Source organism: Alternaria postmessia (assembly GCF_024291825.1).
Source record: "Alternaria postmessia strain BMP 2775 chromosome Unknown scaffold_4, whole genome shotgun sequence".
NCBI lineage: Eukaryota > Fungi > Ascomycota > Dothideomycetes > Pleosporales > Pleosporaceae > Alternaria > Alternaria postmessia.
The window spans coordinates 1-16161 of record NW_026260077.1 but is presented as its reverse complement, the minus strand read 5'-3'; the positions used below and the strand labels follow the sequence as shown (position 1 = coordinate 16161).

The following is a 16161-nucleotide window of genomic DNA, read 5'->3' as shown; positions in this document are numbered from 1 at the left end:
CGCGAATCGCATACTGAGAGGCAGCTCATTGTTCTCGACGCAAAGTGTGAAGTTCGTACGTATTCACTCAGGTTGAGTCAGGTCTTTCATTGAGTGATGTCTTCATCCACATTTGCTCTGAACATCATGTTTTTTTCTCATTCCCGTGCTGCCATCCACCATTTTCCATACCATTCTCCAAACCACGTCCAAAACCTTGGCGCGAATCCTCTTTTTCCAGCTCCGGATGTTGAGAGCACTGCTGAAAGCCTCATCTGCTGTAGAACAAGGAAGTCCTCGCTCATCAGACTCCCTTTTTTCTGAAATCTTGTGTCATAGGGTATCATGATCACGTTCAGCATGTCAACGTAAGCGCCTGCGGGAGGGCTATATTCGCTGGAGCCTTTGACCCGAAGCCAAGTTCTAGGATGTAGTTCCTCGCCCCAGCCGGAAAAGCTGGGTTTCTGTGATGACTCGGTAAGGAGGAGAGCACTTCGGCTTTTGACAGAAGCACATTTTAGACGCAAGCCATTTCCATTTGATGTAGAAATGATGAGACCTAGCATACAATCCTCCAGCATTTCCACAACGATGAGCGGATATGATTTAGCGCAGATGTAGCCGAACTCGGTGTGAATGTCGGATGAAGACTCAGATAGTGAGGGGCGCAGAATGGGAAACCAGCCGATGTCACCGATAGCAAATTCTGTTTGCTCCACGCTCTCAACATTGGCGTATTGCTTTTTTGGCGCACACAGTGTGATACTCGAGAGTGTTTTGTCCACTTTGATGGTAGCAGTCGTGCTTCTGGGGACAGTGGCTACGACATCCGAAGTCGTACTGGCTTGGAGATCCTTCGCGGCGGTTGTAACTTCGGAAGGTATATCTGCGACCTCAACCTGAGCAGTGGTGACCGTGATGGACGTGGTATCAGCTGCAGTAGGTGCAGTAGTGGCTATAGTGGGTGCAGACAAAGGGGTGGTAGTCATAGTTCCGGGTGCAGGTATAGGAGACCATCTTCCGATCCCAGGCATCTCGATGTCACTCTTAGCGGCACGGTTCGCCGCTTTTATCGCTGCCAACGCCTTCGAACGAAGGGAGATGATCCAGGACTCATGCTCTTGGATTTTGTTTCCATACTCTTCGATGATGTTGTTGAGGTCCTGTATCTCATTGTCGTCTTCCACGGCATCTATCGACTTGATAGGCTCGGTTTGCATTCGTTCCTTCGCTTGTCTGATGTTTTGAAGCTCTTGCTCTAAGGCAGCGCGATTGGTGGTGAGCTGGACGAGTGAGAGACCAATAGTGGTAACATCCCCCAACGCTTCTGCTTCAGTGGACATGACTTGTGATAGTTCTGGGATCGAGACTACTGGTACGTGAGAGTCTTCAGGCACACGTTCTATGTGAGGCCTTCCCGCCGTAGTCATGTATCGTTTTTCATCGGCCCTGAGCTTTGTCTGGTAGTACTGACATCTGGCCTTGATGTATGACATACACTCATCTTCGATCGTGTCGCCCAGTCGTGCGATCGCCTGTTCATATTCCGCAACTAGGATCATCAGTCTCTTGATTCTTGACCCTAGCTCCGAGAGCTTCAGCTTCGAGGGCACTGCGACCTTCAGAGGCTCTGCCATACTGCTATGAATGCCAAGAACTCTTTGCACGGAGATGTTATTGAGTGAGTTCTTGCTTCCAGGTAGTCACGGCGATCTATTGCAGTGCGTGGAAAGGATGTGATGCGATGGTGACTCTGGGAGTGCGTTGGCGTACAAAGCTCAAGTGAGAAATTTGGAGATGACGACTCAGTGTTCAAGAAAATATTTGCACACGCTCTTTTCGCTCCTCTAAGCCGCCTTCACCTCCGCGAGAGATGGCCGCATCTCCACCGCTTTGTGACGCGGACATACCAACAATGGGGTTGTAAGCTACCAGCGGACTAAATATCTTGGAGCCTCGATGGCTGCTGCCGTAATCTTCACGACAGTATGACTACGTATGTTAGCTCCTCTCGAATTATTGCTGTTCTCACTCTCACCCAGCCTCCCTCTTCTCCAAGTCAATCTCCGCACCTACAAACACCCCTCAATCGCCTTCCTAATCTCCTTCGGCTTCGCCCCCGTAACCCCCTCCATAATATCCCCATCCTTGAACACACTAAACGTCGGCATAGACCTCACCCCCAATTCCTGCGCAATATCCTCACACTCTTCAACATCATACGTGTAGAACTTGACATTTGGGTACTCAGTCACCATCTTAGCGACTTCGGGCGCGATGATGTGGCAGTTTTTGCACCAAGTCGCTGTGCCTTCGAGGATCGTGACGCCTTCGTACATGACGGCGCGGAGATACTCGGCTTTGGAGTGGAGGGTGGGTATTTCTGGGTGGTCTGAGGACATGGTGATGATGATGTGTGGCTTTGCAGGATATCGATGGGCGACAAGATCGTGGTTGCTTTTCTTTGTAAGGGTACTTTGGAGTCGGGGGAGATTGGATGGCTGGGGTGGAGGTGTGGGGAAGGAGACAACAGGGTTGGTGACGTCATCGCCTAGTGCCACGAGAACACCATGCCGGATGCATCGTCAACGCGATCATTGCTTGAGGCCTTCTTGAATCTCTACGAAATTCCAGTCGTCTCCGCTGGAAATCACATACCAACAGAACGATGAAGCTATACCGGTTCCACTAGCACGGCACTTGTAGAGCATTTGCTCCAAGGCAGTAAATAAGTGTTGAAAGACATTATATTCATCTCATATGGTATCATAAATGCATTCTTCCTCTCTTGAGCATCTTCATCCCTTACTCGCCCTTACCCTGCTTTCCGTAGAAGGCATCCTCACCACCGAGCGCCTTGAGCGCCTCAGCAGACTTCTTCTTGGACTCCTCGCTAGTGTCTAGCCAGACGTTAGTTTTCTTTTTCTGTAGTGATGCCATCATATATAACGAAGAAGAAACATACTGGGGTTGCTCAAGTTGGCCTTGTGTCCAGAAGCCTTGTTGCTAATGTCCTCTGTAGTGTTGTTGATGTTCTGGTCCGCCTCGCTGAGACCGGGGGCGGTGATGCCCTGGTGAGAGATTCCTTGTCCAGACATGTTGATGCGGAAGTTCTGTGTAGTTTGATTTGTTCGGGGTGGTGAAACAGTCGAGAAGAATGGTGTAGATTCGTTTGATGAGTATATGATGAGGTTGTACAATACAAGTCAATGCCACCTTTATATACCTACGTCCTACACACCCAGCCCAGCGCCTCATGGCACCTCCACATTACGTCTTTTGCGACTATGACGCTTGAGCACCGATGTCATACTTGTCTTGGCATGAACCTACCTGCTCCACCGAGTCCCAGGTACAGTCGGCACCGGCACGGGGACCAGTACGCGCTAAAGGAGCCGAGACCCGAACATGTGTGGTTCAATGTCTCATCGCATCAGGGCTCGCGTAGATTCGGGAATTTGCAGAAACCGGTTGTGGATTGTTCGCTCCGCGTGCAAGCCTCCTGGACGTTATGACCGCATGTGGTGTGGTCGATCATCGTAGTGGTGGTCGGGAAAGACGGCTCGATCGGCCCTTTTGATATCGAGGGTCTGGCGAATGACAATTAGACTGGCCAGCGGAACACCGATGTCGAAATGATCTGAAAGACGAGTTTTGTGCTGTTGTCAAAACAAAGCAAGAGGGACATAGGCGTTCCTCTGCGGATTTGCGACGCTTTCAATATTGTGACCACCCTTCACTCTACTGATATCAAGCTGCGCTTCCCTGCACTACGTGTATCATCTATGTTACAACTCACTGTGCTCAATCTCAGCATCCTTCTCCTTCTTCTCCCTCCTCTGCTCTTCCTCTTGTACATCCACCACCTCTTTCCTCTTCTCCCCCTTAACCCTCCTTGCCAACGCTGCAATCTCCTCATCATACACGTTCCACTCTGGAACCTGCCGCCTTGCCCGATCCAACTTGGGCTCCTTGGTCTGTGGGTTGTTGCACAGATCAATAGTCTTTGCTTTGGCAAGATCTTCGTCGCTGCACCATGTCTCGCACCACAGCCACTCTTGAGGCAAACTGTGAATGGGCAGATTGAACTGCATGTTATTTGGCAAATCCTGGTCTAAGTTGGAAAGCGAGTTGGGATCGGCGGAGAGGGAATGGTATTGCTGACGCAGTCTGTCACCGGCGGCCAGCTGGCGGAAGCGGTTGAGATCTACAACGTAAAGTGCGGAGATGTGATATGGCCTACCACGCAAGAAGTTCGCCCAGTAACCTGTCTTCCAGAAGCGGAAGCCTTCCATCTCGGTACGTGAGTCGCCCATGGGTGTGAAGCCGTAAGGTGCGCCTTCGAGGTCGTGCTGCACTAACTCGAACATGTCGGTCCTTACGATCTGGTCGGCATCGACGAAAATGACCTTTTCAAGATCTAGGGGGAACAAGACATCCAGGAAGAGGATCTTGTAACCCCAAATTTCGCGTTGCTTCTCGGTTTGTCCACGGAGCCAGTGAGGCCACTTGTATGTGACCATCTCGTATTCGAATCCGTACTCAGCAGCGATGTGCGGGAGGAAGGACTTGAAGTCGGGAGACAGGAACTGCTCAATGAACCAGAATTTGACAGTGTGTTTTGTATGCTTCATAACAGATACCATCATAATGTTGAGCATGCGCTCGTACAAGTGGCCTGACGCGACGGAGAAGATGTTAATGTCTGCTTGAGTGCCCTTCTTCGCTGTCTTGCCTCCAGAGAACAAGTCGGCACCCTTTTGCAGGACCTTTTCAGAGTCGAAGTTGAGGCCCATCTTGCCGAGAAACTTGTTGACCTTCTGTGCGCTCTTGCCGACCAGCTCAGAGGCGAGCGATTCCTCGGGAGCAAGTACATCAGTGTCTTCCTGGCCCGGTTTGCGTGAAAGTCGGGGAAAGATTGTTGCGCCCTGGAAGCTCATAAGTGCGATCTCGGTAGTTTCATCACCAGGCTGAGGAGTCCAGCTGATCGGACCTGCACTGTCAAGGTTGAAGACTTCTTGAGAGCGGCCACTCTTGAGCTTGATGTTGTAGAATCCAGGGTTGGCTTTGAACTGGAAGTAGCCTAGGTTGGCCATGATGATGGTATCGGCAAAGTGAGGGTCGCGCTCAGTGGCAAGGACAACCTCAGCACCACGTGGCGGCTGTCCACCATTTGTGGTGTCGCGAGAGTGACCCTCGATCAGAATGCTCTCCAATCCATATATAGCGTCGATGTTGGTGCCAGCAGGGGTCGTGCTAAGCTTGATATTGTCGAGGTCATGTATAGACTCTTCAGGAGCGACGAGCCATGATGGTGGCACATCCATGCCGAGGTTCAGCAGGGCTTCCTTGGGGATGCCGCCGAAGTGAGCTCCCAGACGGCCAACAGATCCATCGTGAGTGAACTGTGGACGGGCTTCGAGAACGTATCTATAGAAACGCTTGACAGGAAGTTCCTGCAGCATCCCTTTGGGGTTCAAGAAAAGTTTAAGGTGTACGCCATCCATGTCACTAAGTACCTTGAGGATAGGTACCCACTTTTGTGCCTGTTCAGTAGCCGGATCGATGGAAGCCACAATCTGGAAAACAGCTTTATCTTCGTCGCCCCTGACAATAGCGGTGTACTTGGACTTCCAGTCGTTGTATGTGCTCATCCTCAAAGTGGATGCAGTCTCGAATATGCCTTCTGGAACATCTGACACAGTGGACAGCGCAACAAGCGATTGTATCTTTGCAACGTCTAGAGGAGACGCGATCTTGTCCATAAGTTGAAGATCGGCAAGCGCCTTGTTCAAAGGCTCAATGCGCTTGGTAATCTCATAGGTGACAAAAGTCTCCATGTCATCCTGTGAGAACGTGTAGTCCTCTGGGATAGGACCAACATAGCGGCCATTGACAAGTAAGCCATTTTGTCCTGGCTTCAGACCGACAGCGTCGTATATCGGCTCAGCAATCTTCCAGAACAAGGTTGAATTGGCGGGAGTGGGTCCATAATTGACCTCTTTGCCCAGGAGTCCAGACAGGGCTTCGCTGGTGAGCTTGCGACCGGATTTGATGTATGTTTCCAATAGATCTTCTGAGGCGTTGGATTGCTCCGCACCTGCTTTATCGTTATGTATGAGGACGGCCTCAACATTCGGGTTGGCCTCATGGAAATCTGCTAGAGCTTTAAGAAGCGCAAACCCAGCCTCAGAGTCGAAGTCCGCTACCAGCGTGATATGAATCCAGTCACTCTTGCTAGCAGACTTTGACACATCAAGTCGCGGCATCTTACTGTAGGCTTCGCCATGTACCTCTTCAAACTCCGCCATGTTTATGAGCGTGATGTTCTTCTCATTCTCTGGGATGATCAAAGGATTGCGTTTAGCAGCGGCTTGGAACAAGAAGTATTGAGGAACCCAACTATCGTCATTGAAGACGCCGTTGAAGACACCCTTCTGAATCTGACGCAGATCCATGCCGATCCTTTGGCTGAGTGTTTGGAGCCATTCATCGGTCGCTGGAATGGGAACACCGTTGACAAAGATGGGAGCTTTCGGGCCTTCTGCTGCTAGACGCTTCAGGTACTGTTTGGCACCTGAGATACGTTGATCCAGAGCTTCGGACTTGAGTACATCATCGAATGCCAACGCTTCCTTCCCTTCGATAAGTGTAGTTCTTTTGACCGTTGTGTCAAAGACAGCTTTGTCGGGTTTCGCCGCAGACTACTCGTGATGTCAGCGCAAAATACGTGCATACCCAGACAGACCAACACTCACAACTTGTAGGTATTCTATCACAGCAGGTAATCCGTATGCATCCTGCAGATGATAGACTAGCTTAGTCTGGTCTATAGCCTCCGATGTGGCAGTCTGTGGAACGAGACCCCAGCGTAGGGGGATGCCACGCCTGATCAGACTCATTATAGTATCCAGAGCGAGCGAAACATCTTCAGTAGAGGTAAAGTCAACGGAGACGATGGCGTTGTGAATGTCCCTTCGACAAGACGGGAGCTGGCCAGGGTAAGTTCTTTGCAGCAGCTGCAATCACGATTAGTCCGAAATCAATGTAGTTGATAGTTGTACTGACAGCTCTGAGCTCACTTGGCCATCCCTCGTACATGGGGTCGTTTTCGATGTCGTTAAGCCATAAGATGACGTTGCCCCCTTCAGTAGTATCCCTGAAGTCATAACGTTGAGGCTCGTCTTCCGTCTGGCTCTCCGCAATGGAAGCATGTGATAGCAAAGATACAACCTCGGAACCGCTCAAACCCTGACTGCGTATTCCATTGATCAACTTCCGCTCGCGTCGCAAATGCGCCAACAGCGAGTACGGATTCACATCGCGAGCCGGGATCTGTACGCCGTTGATCCACATGACGTTGTAACCAGCAGGAAGAAGTTGGTTGCGATTCGCCAAGTGTTCCTCAACAAATTCATCCGACGCGTTATGAGCTGCAATAACGGATGAGTACTTTGGAAAGTCCTGCACAAGCTTCATGAGGGTGTCCATTGGCTGTTCGCTTTGAGCCACAAAGTCGGCAGCTTTCAATGCTAGTTCGGATACCTCGTCCTTGGACAAGGGCTTGAGGTCCGCGACATCTTCATCGTCGTCCAAGCCAGTGCCTATCGACTTCTGAGCATCACTCTTCTGTCCCTGCTCAGCCTGCCTGTCATCTATGACGATGTAGTCTGTCCGCTTCAGCTGCAACTCGACACCGTATCCGTTGACTATCAATGGTGTTGTTGGCGCGTTGGATGAAGGCTTATGCCGGACACGGTACGACGTCTTTCCTTCCTCGGCCGTCTTGCTCAATGTCTTGTGCCACTTCTTGAATCGAGGAGCAGTTATATCGGCGTATAGGATGGCAGGCAGAGCCGAGCTGTTGCCAAGTATGCGGTCGAAGGGTAGTTGATATGTCCTGTCCAGTACTTAGCACCTGTCAATCGAGTAAATCCCCAGTACGTACCGTTCGCTCTCAATGCCCCCAAAAGACTCCTCCAGATGTACATCGCAGTATTGCTTCCCGTGGAACGATGTCCAGATGTCGCAAGCCTTGGTCTGTGTGGCTTCCAGCGATGGCTCCACCGAAGTCTTGTAGAATTGGTAATGTGCTTCTATCCGTGGCGCAGCCGACTGGATTGACAGGGCGAATTCGAATGAGGCAAGAGCTGCGGGGTCGGTGATGTGTCCATCGCTCTGGAGGAGGTCTCGAAAGGCCGTGTACAGCTCCTGCTGTGTGTCCTTTTCGTCGAAGTAGCCCTCGGAAATGCGGTCGAGTATGGGGTAGTATGCTGTCGCGTTTTCTTCTGCAGCGGTTTCACTGGTGGTTGTTAGGTGTAACTCTCCATCTTTGTATACTTGAAGCTTACAGTAACTCTACTAGATACGGCGCAGGGTTGAAGGAAGCTCGAAGAGCGACATTGACACTTGGGCCCGCATGTGCGCCACTGTGCCTGAACGCGCTGAGCACTAAGAGAGCTTTCGCACTCAGTATAGAGGCCGAAGCTCGCATCATGTGGTGTAGGCTCCAAGCTCTGGAGACTTGGTGGTTACGCGTAGCTATAACGAAAGATGATGGTGTTTCGAAAGTTCAACTTCCGATCCAAGAAGTTGCAACGTGTAGCATAACGCCCAGACAGTATTGGTAAGGGAACAAAGCCTGCGGCCAATTGTGTGATATGACCAACTTAGCACATCAAATGTCCACAGTGAATGTACAAGAGAATGTCCCGCACAGGCAGCAGAACGATTGCTACTCTACCTGGTGCTCTTCGACATCTCCAAGTGTCAGGTACCAGATCCCTGCAGCAATGGATGGCGCTTGCCCGATAAGGTGCGGCTATCTTATCTTTCCGCCTAACCTCTTTGCGACGGAAAGCTTCCGCGTCCAAGCGCGATCCTACGCTGACGGAAGAACAGTCATCAGGTTGGTATACAAGCCAAGGGCCATTCTACAGCATGGATGCGACCGGAAATTTGCCGTTTTCTAGAAACGTAGTAAACTTTGTTGAACTAGTGACTTTTTGGACCAATCAGTCATCTCAAACCCGGCAAAGGGTAATACGTGGGCGTAGGGCGTAGCCCATGTCAACAGCGTCATGCTCTATGCTAACTAGTATCTCCGACTAGTAGGGACTCGCCAGTAAGATAAATAGTATAGATGTTCGCGATGCTCTAAACGTGTCCGTCCGAGTGTTCGCATCTACCCTTTTCAACATGTCGCAAACAGCAACGTCAATTGAACTTGTGGACTACCATGAGACAACAATCCCAGCCCTCGCAGCCAAACCACTTGGCGCTGCAAAGATCAAAGACGCGCCGTCTATCGCTGATGATCTACGACCTATCCATGAATCTCCTGAAACCTTCGCTGCCGAACAGAGAGATGGTCCAGGCAAAGGAACAACAGCCATCGTATTGGTAACGGTCGTGTGTGTTACACTGGTCAGCTCCATGCTTTCTGGTGTTATGACTGTTACTCTACCCACAGTTGCACGTGAACTGGAGCTGGCACCCAGTGTGCTCTTATGGTACCTACGATTACGTGCTGTCCCATACGCACTTGCTGACGCACACCAGGCCTATCTCTATCTACGCCTTGACATGTGGCTGTACTCTTCTCCTTCTCGGATCGGTTGCCGATGTTGTCGGTTCACGGCCCATGTACCTGACAGGTTGTCTCTTGCAGTCTGCGTTTACACTAGCATGTGGATTGGCACAGACAGGGACACAGCTCATTGTCTTTCGCGCCTTTGCAGGCATCGCGATTTCCTTCTGCCTTCCCTCAGCTGTCAGTATCATCACGAGTACTTTTCCTGAAGGCAAGAGCAGAAACATTGCATTTGCGTCCATGGGCGGTGGTCAACCCATAGGCTTTTCTTTTGGACTTGTACTTGGAGGTATCTTCGCTGATACTATCGGATGGCGATGGGGTTTCCACATCAGTGCCATCGCCAACACCATTGTCTTCGTCCTTGGCTTATTTGGTTTGCCAAAAGTCGACAACAAGCTGCCGCATGTCTGGTCCCGCCTGAAGAGCGATATAGACTGGGTAGGCATCCTGTTCGGAAGTGCGTCATTGGCGCTGCTCTCATATTGCTTCGCGTAAGTGGTGCCTTGCCTCTGAAACTGAAACTGGAAGCTAACATGACCAGTCTGATCTCCGAAGAGACTGCAAAGATTCAGGAGCCTACCACGCTTGGTCTGCTGATCACTGCAATCGCTCTCATTCCTGCTTTCATCTTCTGGGTCGGCCGCCAGGAGCGACTGGGCCGGCCCGCCATCATCCCCAATTCGCTTTGGCGCAACCGAATCTTCAGCATCATCTGTATCGGTGTTTTCATCACGTGGGGGACTTTCAATGCTGTGGAATCATATCACACTCTCTTCTTTCAGAACGTCCAAAAGCTATCCGCGATCCAGACGTCGATCCGGTTCCTGCCCGGACCTGTAGCTGGAGCTCTCGCCAATGTCGCAATGGGCCTGATTGCGCACCGGGTACGCGCTGACTGGGCGGTAGCCGTGGGGCTGTTCTGTACCACTCTTGGCGGACTGCTTATGTGCATCATACAGCCGGAGTGGTCTTACTGGAGCTGTGCCTTCCTTTCTGTCTTCTTCAATCCTATTGGCGCGGACGCTCTATTCACGGTTTCTAACCTGGTCATTACATCAGTGTTTCCAGCCCGGACGCAGGGCCTTGCGGGCGGAGTTTTCAACACAGTAGCGCAGATTGGGAAAAGCGTAGGCCTAGCGACCAGTGCTGTCATTGCGTCTAGTGTTACCGAGCACTCGGTCTACGTTGAGAAAGAGAGCCCTGCAGCGCTCATGGAGGGGTTCCGGGCGGCGTTCTGGTATCTGTTCGCATTGAGCTGTGCCACAGGGCTGTTGCTGGGATGGGGGCTGAGAGGAATCGGGCGGGTGGGGATGAAGAGGGAGTAGACGTGATGCGGAGGACAGAGTAGAGAGATGGTAGCTGAGTTGTAGTAATTGAAGTTGGAGTTCCCCTGCCAAGTGTTGCACTGCACCGGACGGTGGTGGTGAAAAGGCTTGGTTCCAGGTTGTGGTCCAGGGCTAGTGAGAGTTTAATGCAAGGATGTGGGTTTCGGGCTCGCCAGTGACGCGCAACTGAGTACGGGATGCTCCACCGTAAGTCGAGGCAGAGCTGACGACGTTGACGACCCCGGCGCCGCTTGCTTCCCGCGCAATGATCCTCACCACGGTCTCGAACACCTCTCCACAACCATCAATGCGGTGAAAGGCTGCCGTGTACCCGTCAAGATGCTCAGCGGACCACCGAGGATCATTCCACTCGTCTCCCTCTTCGTCGCCGTCTGCCTCGTCTGGTGGTATCTCCACACGGTGCCCGGCGCAGGCTCGTCGATTCCAACATGGAAATCTGGCGCCTCCGCAAACCAACATCGGCCCTCATTGCGCGGCGACCCACTCGACTTTGGCCTGCCGCTGCGCTTCAGCGACGGCGAGAAGAAGCCGCCCGGCAGCAACTACACATTCAAGATTGTCGTGCCCAAGACACAGAAGGAGGACATTAGCTGGATGGCCGCTGAGATACCCGATGCACCGCTCGTCGTCTACGAAGTCGACAACCCTAATGCCGAGCACAAGATCCCCAAGAACAAGGGCCGCGAGGCCATGGTACGTTTGCACCTCTGGCACATAGACGGCCACACTCTAACCCACCCACCAGGTCTACCTCTCCTACATCATCGACCACTACGACGACCTCCCCGATACCTCCATCTTCATGCACGCCCACCGCCACGCCTGGCACAACAACATGCTCCTGGGCCTCGACGCCGCGCAGATGATCAAGCGCCTCAACCACGAGCGCGTTGCACGCATGGGCTACATGAACGTCCGCTGCCACCACGACCCGGGCTGCCCGGACTGGATCCACATGGACCGCCCTGGCGGCGACTTCGACTTCTTCCACAAGCCCGAGGAGATCTATTGGCGGCGCAACATCTGGGAGGAGATCCACCCTGGTGCTCCCATCCCGCCTTCCATTTCCGGCATCTGCTGCGCGCAATTCGCCGTGTCGCGGCAGCGCATACAGGAGGTGCCCATTGAGCGCTTTATCCACTACCGCAAATGGCTCCTTACAACGGGCATGGACGACCAGTTTTCCGGCCGCATCTTCGAGTATATATGGCACTACATTTTCACAGGGCATGAAGTGCATTGTCCGGCCATGAACACGTGTTACTGCGACGGCTACGGCATCTGTTTCGGCGGCCAGGACAAATTCAACGATTACTTCAAGAAACAGGACGCGCGAAATGAAAAGTTTACAGAACTAGACAAGTTCAACAAAAGGGAGGAAGAGGCGAAGAAGAATGGCGAGGATCCCGCGTTTACCCAGGAGGAGATTGCGAAGATTACTGCGCTTAGGACTGAGATCTCGGCGCAGGACCGCGAATTGGATACCCTGAGAGAGGACGCGAAGAAGAGGGGTGAAGATCCCAAGGCGAGGAAAGAGGAGACGGAATCTTGGGATTCGAGTCATATTTGGGATTATGCGCCAAAACATGATTAGCCTGATTATCGCTGGAGGGGATTTTCTGATATCACAGCTCTACAATACATGGCGGTAAAGGCGTTCATGGAGAGGCGTTTCGAGTGGGGCGTACGTATGGACATGGGGAGCTTGCGCCGGGCATGAAATACTTGCATTAGATTATTCATCTTCACAATGTTTAGCATATGTTGTTCTTTCAGATAGATCTAACACGCATGTCATGCGATTGTTGGTCGTATATTGATCTGAAATAGCAGGTAAAAGCTACGGTTGTACATGTGAACGAGCATCACGCTCATCATGCCACGGTCGCTAGTAAGAGCAATAGCTTTACCTGTGTTATTCCCCTAATAGTTGGCATGTGCTATTTACATACACATAGTAAAGGCAATGCCCCCACTGTTCGTTGGATTTCCGGGGACGCTGCAGGCTGCAATCACCCGTGGACGTGCACGTGCTAGGGTAATCATTACTCCAGCTCATTCTATATCCATCAACCCATCTCCATCGCAAGAAACCGTGTATCTCGGAATCTCGGTGCAAGCTATTCAAGAACGACCGTAATCAAATATCGATAGTAAATTCCCTAATGCGATGATCACGTCCCTCCAGCCTCTTCGTGAGCAGGTGGCTAGTGCGCTTGCCTTGGTGAGGCACCGCTGCCTGCTATCTCCAGATGTCGCTACCACATTCTGAACTTGAGACTTGCCACTTGTTCTAACCCACCAAGAGGATGTTTTGATGCCGTCCTAGACAGTGAGTTTGGTCTGGGGTCACGTTCTCTTTGTTGTCTACAGTTTGACTGCGAGGTGTCCTGGATCCTTTGTTGGCCGCACGCTCAGTCGTTGCAAGAGCTGGATTTCACCGGTCAACCGTCACCCGCGCATTCACCTTGACTGGAATAGTATGGCTGCGGCCTAATTCGGAGCTCAACACGGCCTTTCCAGCGTTCGGCCATCCTTCACCGCTGTAGAGCGCGCCTGAATTGCCTACACAGTAGATCCGCAAGCAGATAATGCCACCTGCCCTTACCAAAGACAGTATTATATTATCGACACCGGACTCTTCAATGCGGCAGCAAGGCCCACAGAGCGAGAACACAACACGTCGAAGCCAACCGACCATGCGTCCGTCGGCGACTAGCGACTTTGCACGATCGCATGTAGCCAATTGGTCACCACCAGTACCCATTACGCCTGAGTTGGAGGCTCTACGAGAACTCAAGACTGAGTGGAAGCGACACTCTTCCGGGTACCCTTTCTGCGATGGGAACGAATCTGGCAAGAAGCTTCTGATCGTGGATCTACAAGATTTCGAAATCTACCGAACACCAGACAGTGAGAAGAGGGCATATGAATTGATCAGCCTTCACTACCTCGAAATTCCTATCACTAAGAAGCTTTGTTTTGACGGCTTCATATGCTTAGGCACCACCAAGCATTTTGTGCACGCTGTGCCCATTGAGGATACTTCTATTGAGGGCTACGGAGACCTAGAGACTGCCAGTGTCACAACTTACATACAATCGACTCTCGCAGCCAAAAACACTGTGTATGACATCTGGTACAGGCTCAAGAAAGCCGCCCCAGGTTACAGGAAATTCCACAAATCATTCGTTTGGGTTGCGCAACTGGGAAAGCATGTGATCGACTACCTGGAATCGGCGGGCAGTGTTGGATTCCACGACTTTCGCGAGGAATTTCATGCTTGGATGATGACGCAACGATTCGCTCAATGCTCAGACTTCGAACGATGGCACGGTGCGTTCAGACACCAAACTGACTTTCGCGTTGGCGTCAACGCGTATATTGAATACTTTTACCATCAGGCCTTCAACCTCCCGAACTCGAGACAGCTGCTAGCGCACCCATTATGGAGTGAATGCTTGACTAAAGGTTTGACGGCTGTCGAGATTCAAGAAGAGGTCATCAAGCAAACCATCGCTACGCCTGGGGTTTTTGATTGTTTCAAAGACATGTATTTCGGTGGGCAACTACGCAAGCAAAGTCCAGTAGAGACCATCGCCATCGAACGGAAGCGTCGGAAGCGCAAACTCGGTTTCGCTAAACGTGGATCAACACGACAGACAACAGCAACACGACCAAACGTCTGTATACCGTACGGAAACTCACCAGTAAGGGTAGGCGACATTATCGCACTAATCCCAGACGAGACAGACTCAAGGGTTTGGCGAAATACGAACTGGGACTGGCTTGCCTACGTCCAGACTACGGTGCTTCTGAAGAACGGAGTCCAGAAGCTATTTGTGCTATGGATTTATCGACATCACGAGACCAATATCTCTATAGCTAGGTATCCTTATGAGAACGAGGTCTTCCTATCCGATAACTGCAACTGTACCGAGGGAGAACTATTATCCACTAACATCAAGGGAAGGTACGACGTAGACTGGTCGCCAACTACAATCGATACCAACCACTTCTTCATCCGCCAGACGTATGTTACTCAGGATAGCGCTTTCGTAACCGTCCAATCCTCACATATGACTTGCACATGTCTAAAACCCAAGAGCTCGCCTGAGACTTACCACCGTGGCGACACGGTATACATGACAAGAGCAATACACAAAAATCAAATCCTGGATCCAGTCGTCGTTCAGTACATCGATCACGCTAATCAAACGACCACGATACGCAAACTACTAAGACTAGAGCGTGACTGCGAGGAGCTGGCAATGAAGGCTGGGCGAAACGATCTCCCCCCAAATGAGCTTGTGCTAACTGACGAATATGAGGTGGTGGCCTTATCTCGTATCCAGAGACGCTGCTATATCAAGTTTGTTTCCAAATCTGACATTGTAAATGGCCGTATACCATTCACATACAACCGTGGTGGTGCAGGTGATCTTTGGTTTCTAGCTATGGGAATGATCACGAAGGCACAGGAGAAGTGCCTCGTCTTCCTGCGCAGTCTTCCAAACAGTTTCGACGAAGGCCCTGATATGACTTTCTCTCAACAAACCTTGCGAGGCATGAGCCTGTTCAGTGGCGGAGGTTCTCTCGATCGAGGCCTCGAAGAAGGTGGTGCAGTTGTCTTCGACTCTGCTGTTGATTTCAGTCAGCATGCCATTCATACTCAACGAGCGAATTCGAAGAACCTCGAGGCAATGTCTCTGTTTTGTGGTTCTGTCGACGATCACTTCAATGCAGCTCTGAAGGGTAACAGACCAAACATCATCCCTCAAGTTGGAGACGTTGATCTCATCGCTGCCGGATCCCCATGTCCTGGGTTCTCAGCCCTCCAGCGAAATTTTCTTAGTGAGCAGTCACTGCGTAACGCATCGCACATCACTACGTTTTGTTCGTACGTCGATCTGTATCGGCCTTTGTATGGTATCCTCGAGAACGTGGTCAATATGGCATCAACGCGTGTTGGATATGAAGACCAAAATGTCTTATCGCAGGTGGTTGCTTGCCTTGTTTCAATGGGCTACCAGTGCAACCAGTACATCATGGATGCATGGAGTTACGGTAGCGCGCAACAACGCTCGCGCTTGATCCTCACTATAGCAGCTCCATGTTACAAGCAACAAAAGGAACTCCACCCTTGATGAAGGAGTCGGCACAGAACGCCAGCCGGCGACCACGTCAGAAGGTAATGATCAACGCGGGGCGCTGATCACGTGATGTGGCCTCCCGCCAAGC

General features: G+C 51.4%; 6 protein-coding genes across 6 annotated transcripts; 3 read left to right on the top strand and 3 right to left on the bottom strand.

Moving 5' to 3' along the window:
• Window positions 1-137: 137 nt before the first annotated feature.
• On the bottom strand, window positions 138-1616 carry J4E82_001040 (uncharacterized protein; the record flags this gene model as incomplete). Its single annotated transcript, XM_051727358.1, has 1 exon — window positions 138-1616. The coding sequence occupies one exon, from the start codon at window positions 1614-1616 to the stop codon at window positions 138-140; it is 1479 nt and encodes a 492-aa protein (XP_051592671.1).
• Window positions 1617-2051: 435 nt separating this feature from the next.
• J4E82_001039 (uncharacterized protein) lies at window positions 2052-3290 on the bottom strand (the record flags this gene model as incomplete). The annotated part of the gene is made up of 4 exons (XM_051727357.1): window positions 2052-2530; window positions 2799-2879; window positions 2945-3092; window positions 3282-3290. The coding sequence occupies 4 exons, from the start codon at window positions 3288-3290 to the stop codon at window positions 2052-2054; spliced, it is 717 nt and encodes a 238-aa protein (XP_051592670.1).
• A 477-nt stretch (window positions 3291-3767) lies between these two features.
• Window positions 3768-8476, bottom strand: J4E82_001038 (uncharacterized protein; the record flags this gene model as incomplete). Its single annotated transcript, XM_051727356.1, has 5 exons — window positions 3768-6683; window positions 6738-6998; window positions 7048-7879; window positions 7928-8281; window positions 8331-8476. The coding sequence occupies 5 exons, from the start codon at window positions 8474-8476 to the stop codon at window positions 3768-3770; spliced, it is 4509 nt and encodes a 1502-aa protein (XP_051592669.1).
• Window positions 8477-9177: 701 nt separating this feature from the next.
• Window positions 9178-10899, top strand: J4E82_001037 (uncharacterized protein; the record flags this gene model as incomplete). The annotated part of the gene is made up of 3 exons (XM_051727355.1): window positions 9178-9491; window positions 9541-10065; window positions 10116-10899. The coding sequence occupies 3 exons, from the start codon at window positions 9178-9180 to the stop codon at window positions 10897-10899; spliced, it is 1623 nt and encodes a 540-aa protein (XP_051592668.1).
• Window positions 10900-11238: 339 nt separating this feature from the next.
• On the top strand, window positions 11239-12514 carry J4E82_001036 (uncharacterized protein; the record flags this gene model as incomplete). The annotated part of the gene is made up of 2 exons (XM_051727354.1): window positions 11239-11613; window positions 11666-12514. 2 exons carry the CDS (start codon window positions 11239-11241, stop codon window positions 12512-12514), a joined length of 1224 nt encoding a protein of 407 aa, XP_051592667.1.
• A 1105-nt stretch (window positions 12515-13619) lies between these two features.
• Window positions 13620-16067, top strand: J4E82_001035 (uncharacterized protein; the record flags this gene model as incomplete). The annotated part of the gene is made up of 1 exon (XM_051727353.1): window positions 13620-16067. The coding sequence occupies one exon, from the start codon at window positions 13620-13622 to the stop codon at window positions 16065-16067; it is 2448 nt and encodes an 815-aa protein (XP_051592666.1).
• Window positions 16068-16161: the final 94 nt, after the last annotated feature.